Source organism: Zingiber officinale, chromosome 3A (assembly GCF_018446385.1).
Source record: "Zingiber officinale cultivar Zhangliang chromosome 3A, Zo_v1.1, whole genome shotgun sequence".
NCBI lineage: Eukaryota > Viridiplantae > Streptophyta > Magnoliopsida > Zingiberales > Zingiberaceae > Zingiber > Zingiber officinale.
In genome coordinates this window covers 116315417-116320836 of record NC_055990.1, presented here as the reverse complement: position 1 = coordinate 116320836, position 5420 = coordinate 116315417, and the positions used below count along the sequence as shown (strand labels likewise).

At 42.5% G+C, this 5420-nt stretch overlaps 1 protein-coding gene across 1 annotated transcript; it reads left to right on the top strand.

Annotated features, from left to right (window-relative positions):
- Nucleotides 1–235: 235 nt before the first annotated feature.
- On the top strand, nucleotides 236–1471 carry LOC122050601 (seipin-1-like). The gene is made up of 2 exons (XM_042611495.1): nucleotides 236–763; nucleotides 839–1471. The coding sequence occupies exons 1-2, from the start codon at nucleotides 236–238 to the stop codon at nucleotides 1469–1471; spliced, it is 1161 nt and encodes a 386-aa protein (XP_042467429.1).
- Nucleotides 1472–5420: the final 3949 nt, after the last annotated feature.

Here is a 5420-nt window from a genome sequence, read left to right as displayed (position 1 = left end):
TTGTTTGATGGGAAGATATATAATAGTAAAGAAAATTTAGAAATATATATATATTAAATCATTTATATAAATTAGAATATTTTTTTAATTTTAAAAAAATTACACGTGCCGAATTTTCCAGGAGACCGCAGTGCAACTTGTCAACCATGCCGCATGCACAAGAGCCACCCGGCCGTTATTTTTTCCTTTATTAGCTTTCCGCCACCACTCCGCCGCCGCCGTCCACCGATCAGCCATGGATGCCAACTTCTGCAAAAGCCATCGGCGGTCGATGACTGAAGACGCCATCAGGTTCGACGACGAGGACCTCCTGACTCTCCCTGCCGGGTGGCTGGCGCAGCTGGTCGCCTTCCAAGCCGAGCTCATCGCCTCCTCCTTCCTCTCCCTCGTCTCCCCCTTCCTCTATCTCTATTTCCAGACCCGTGAGATCCCCGCCCGCGTCGTCCGCGGCGCTGCTGCCATCGCCCGCCGCTTCGCCCTCGGCCTCCTCGGAGCCCTCTACGCGGCGACCTTCCTGCTAGCCCTCTTGTTCATTTCGCTCCTTCTCGGCGTCGCGCTAGTTCGGATGTGGGCGGAGGAGCCAGTGTTGCTGCGCCGCCCCCTGCATCTCGACTACACGGAAGCGAACCCCACCGCGTCCGTGGCGCTGGCCGGCGGCACGTGGCACTCAGGAAGGGCGGTGCCGCCGGGACACTCAGTGACGGTCTCGCTCCTTATCCTGCTGCCTGAGTCTGATTACAATCTCCTGATCGGCGTCTTCCAGGTCCCATAACCTCTGTTTCTTCTTCTTCTTTCTTCTTCAATATGTTCGTCTGATACCGGATTGGATTGGTTGAAGGTACAAGCCGAAGTAATTTCCTCGACCGGAGAAATAATCGCAGCGTCGAGCCGTCCCTGCATGCTCCGATTCCGAAGCTTCCCGGTGAGGCTAATGCGGACGTTGTTCATGAGTATCCCTCTTTTGCTGGGGATTTCCAGTGAGACTCAGGAGATGAGCATGGAGGTGCTGAGATACAAGGAAAGCAGAGCAAAGAGGAGCGGCTCGATCAGAGTGAGATTGAAGCCGAAAGCCGGGACTAGGGATCTGCCACAGCTTTACGAATCAGAGCTCCTGATGAGATCGCAGCTCCCTTGGTCCAAGGAGCTGGTGAACCGATGGAGGTGGACATTCTCTTTGTGGACTTCGCTCAACGTCTTCTTCGCGCTTCTCCTCACGTCGGCTTGCTGCTTCAAGTTCAGGCCGAGGAGGAACAGAGTTGAGAATCGGCGTTCGGAGGATTTACAGGATAGGGAGAGAAGCAAGAGGAGGGTGTCGGAAGATCGTCGTAGGGCGGAGTTGGTGGAGGGATCGGCTTCGAGCACCGGCGGCGACGTCGTCGAGGGAGGAGATCAGGCGAGCGAGAGTATGGACGATTCGGGTGAGTTAGCGGCTTCCGAGTCTTCTGAATGTAAATCTGTGTATTATCAATGATATTAAAATTATATTATAAATGTTATTTTAAGAGTTATAGAAAAAATCAAAATACATCTACGAGGAAATAGTGCTGGTTTAGTATGAATTCCAAGTCTTTTTAACATCATCGAATACTTTTGGCCAGCAGGACCAGCAGTAGAGGAGTTCTCAGATATGTTGATTGATTTTTGAAGCTCCTGCCTGGGGCTTCTTTTATATGTTGCTCCGGGCGCCTGGATTCCTTCCGGGCGCTTGGAATGTGACGTAACTGCTCAAACCGAGATGCTCCACGTGGCGACGACTTGGCTGGATATAATTTGCTTTCCGGGCGCCCGGATCCCCTCCGGGCGCCCGGACCACCTTGTTCCAGAAAACTCCCTTTTCCTGCAAAACAAAGTTAGTCCGAGGCAATATATATCCTGCAAAATAGATTGTTAGCACATTTTATAATAGTATGAATTAGCACAAATAGTATGACTTAGATTCCGTCTTTCCGAGATCGGAATCTAGTCACGATCTCGACTTAGATATCCGAAATGGATCTAAGCCGGATCGACGCCTAATGTTCCCTTCCCGGGAACGCGTCCTCGCAGTCACTCCCCTCTAGTGACTTACCTCACTTACCTGCCAGACGTCAGGTCAGCCCGTCGACCCGTCTGGACTTCTCGCCAAGCGTCCGGTCAGCCCGTCGACCCACTTGGACTTCTCGCCAGCTATCCGGTCAGCCCGTCGACCTAGCTGGACTTCGTGCCAGACATCCGGTCAGCCCGTCGACCTGTCTGGACTTCTCCTGCACACTTGATCAAAGTGTCAGACAACAACAAAACTAACTTAACCTATTTGTCATTCATCAAAACCTAGGTTAGACCGTTAGTGCTACCCGCACCAACAATCTCCCCCTTTTTGATGGAATGACAACCTGGTTAAGTTAGTGAAAGAGCGCAAAAAAAAAACAGGTGCATCGGTTTTAAAGTTAGTTTTAGTGTTTTCAAGTTGGTGTATCTAACTTAACTACCTAACCCTCCCCCTTTGGCATTCATAAAAAAAAAAAAGCAAGGGTAAATAATCATAGTGTAAAGTTACTTTAAAAAAGTAAATACAGTTAATCTTGAAAAAAATCTGAGTTTGGTTCAAAATTCAAAGATAAAAGTATAATTTTTAAATCTAAGTAAAAAAATCAAGTTGACTTGGGGGAGACAAGTTGAATTTTGAAAAGTATAAAATTAAAGTTAATCAAGTTTAACTTTTCAAGCGTGTAAAAATTTTTAAATCCGGATTTTCAAATTTTCTTTTCAAGTTTAAGTAATATTTACTTCTCAAAAAAGGTAAAATTTTCAACCTCAATTTTCCAAAACAAAGCAAAAATTAAACAAGTAAGATTAAATTTGCCAAAATAAATTTTTAAGGCTAATTTGATAAAAGTTAAATTTGGAAAGTTTAATTTTCAAGCATATGTTACAAAACTGAATAAGTTTAAATATTCAACTTTTTAAATTGGGTTTAAAAATTAGGTGAGATTCAACTTCCAAGTTTTTCAAACACTTAGTTTAGCTTTTTGTAAACTGGTGTTTTAAAAAATAAGTCAGTTTTAAAATAGCTGTACAAAGGTATTTTTCAAACATACAAAATTTTAATTAATTTCTCCCCCTGAACTTGACACTTAAAATTAAACAGCTGTCTAACCAATTAGGTACTAACTAACTATCAGAAGATAGTAGCTTTCACTTGGTTAGTCAGATTAAGTTGATTATAAGCAGTCAGTGTTTGACTTGACTGCTGAACTTAATCTGATTAATATCTGAGTTGTATTTAACGTCCAGACTTATGTTGATGCACTGAAATAAGCATCTTAAGTCTAGACAGTTGGCCTATGCATCTCACCCCTTTCTATGTTTGTCAAACACAAACAAGGTAAACCTAAGGTGTTGGTGAGATGCTCAAAAACTAGTCCTATGGGTACATGCTTTCTAAGGATTCAAAACTAGTCTAAGGCCAAAACTGTTTTTGAAAATCTAAAAAAGGAAAGTTTTGAAAACAAACAAGTTTAACTTATAATTTGATAAAACCATTTATGAAAGTATTTTTGAAAAATCCTTAGTCTATCAAGATAGAACATAATCAATGTAAGTCTGAAATATCACTAGATAGATCCAAAATATTTTACAGGTAGTGTAGCTACAGAAGTGAGTCATAACTAGATCTACTGAGATGATGAAGGGGGTGGTCCAGATCCCAAGGATCGGAGAAGCGCCATCAGCTCAGTGTGTCGGGTATCCCCGGCAGCTTGTAACTCGGCAACCTCTCGCCGAATGTCCCGATGAAAATATGAGTTCTCCTGCTGGAGACTCGCCATAGCTCTCTCTAGTCCGGTCATACAGTCGGCTAGAGTGCGGGGAGCGTGACGTGGTGCTCGAGCTGGGGGCGGTGGTGGAGCCGGTGCGGCTTCCTCTGGAAATAGTGCGAGCATGAACTCGTCCACCTGTGCGTCTGGATTGGGCTGGTGCTATGCCCCCCTCCGCCAAGACATAGTCCCGTCATCCCTATCTATCTGGACACCAGCTAGGGAGAAGTTCCGAGCTGCTATAACATCGAACTCGGTCATATGGGCAATGTCTCCTCTAGTGACATCAATGTGCAACGAGGACATATAGGCTGTCAAAATGTGACAAAATGGCATGTGGACTCGTCTATCAGTCACGAATTCAGCCGAGTAGATAATGGTGGAGAAGATATGTAGGCTGATATCAATATCTAACCTATGACTCAGGGCATAGAGTAAGAATGAATGGAATGGGCGCATCATAGCGATGTCCCGAGTAGTCAGTGGTAAGATGCAAAGGACTAAAACCCTATAAAGAGCGTAGTCCTGGACCCGAAGTTCTACCGACCTAAACTGTGTCACAGTGGGATCTCGTTCTCCCCCCAAAAAATATGAATAAATCGTATCGAGAGTAATATGTGAGTAGAGATCTCCGAATGGTAGATCCCTAGGAGGATAGCACAAAAAGGAACAAGTAGATGGACGCAACTCAAAAAACTCTCGGATAGTCGTAGGGGAAAATGTGATATCAGTGCCTGCTGCCCTAGTGGTATAGGTGAGATCATCTACTTTCACTAGGTTATTGCAAAATTCGGCACACAGACTTATGTTTATTGGACTGGTACATTCGACAAAGTTCCTTAAGTTATAGTGGTCTATAACCTCTAAAACGGAGGGACATGACCCTAGAAAGAACGATCTATCTATGCAGGTAGTCCTAATGGCCTTATAAATGGTTGACTCAAACTTAATCCTTAGTTCTTCTATGGGAAACCTAGGGTCAGTGCTAGCATTAGAGGGTCCAGCACCAGTATTTGTTCGTTTCCTACTGTATATCTAAGAAAATATTCTAAGAGAAAATGAGAGGACAAATTCTAATAAAATTTTAGAGAGGGGAAGAATTTTTACCGAGGAGCCATCGACAAATATAGATCTGACGACCTCGGTTGAATCGCAACAGCGTCTTCACCGCAGGAAAAATTTGATTTAAAATACTCTCGCACTAAGGTTTGAAGTGAACCTTTGGCAAAAGTAAAGTTTGTGGGGCAAGGGTTGGGGGTGCCTGCTGCCCCTTATTTATAGGGGACTCCGGGCACCCGGGGTTGATTTAGGGCGGGGTTTTTTTTTTTTTTTTTTTTTTTGGAGATTAGGTTTGAAGTTAAGTTTTTAAAATTAAAATTTTGAAGTTAAAATTTTGAATTAAATATTTTTTGGAAAAAAAATTTTAAGTTTAAAATTAAAATTTTGAATTTAATTTTTAAGTTTAATATTTTGAAATTAATTTTTAAGTTTTAAGATTAAAATTTTGAAATTAATTTTTAAGTTTAAAATTTTGAAATTAATTTTTAAATTTAAAATTTTAAATTTTGAAATTAATTTTTAAGTTTAAAATTAAAATTTTGAAATTAATTTTTAAGTTTAAAATTA

What these genes read in the sequence shown, in the direction of transcription:
- LOC122050601 (XM_042611495.1), top strand. Translation starts at nt 236, where the DNA reads ATGGATGCCAACTTCTGCAAAAGCCATCGGCGGTCGATGACTGAAGAC. An exon ending in TCCTGATCGGCGTCTTCCAG is followed by an intron (nt 764 to 838) that starts GTCCCATAACCT and finishes GATTGGTTGAAG; the next exon opens with GTACAAGCCGAAGTAATTTC.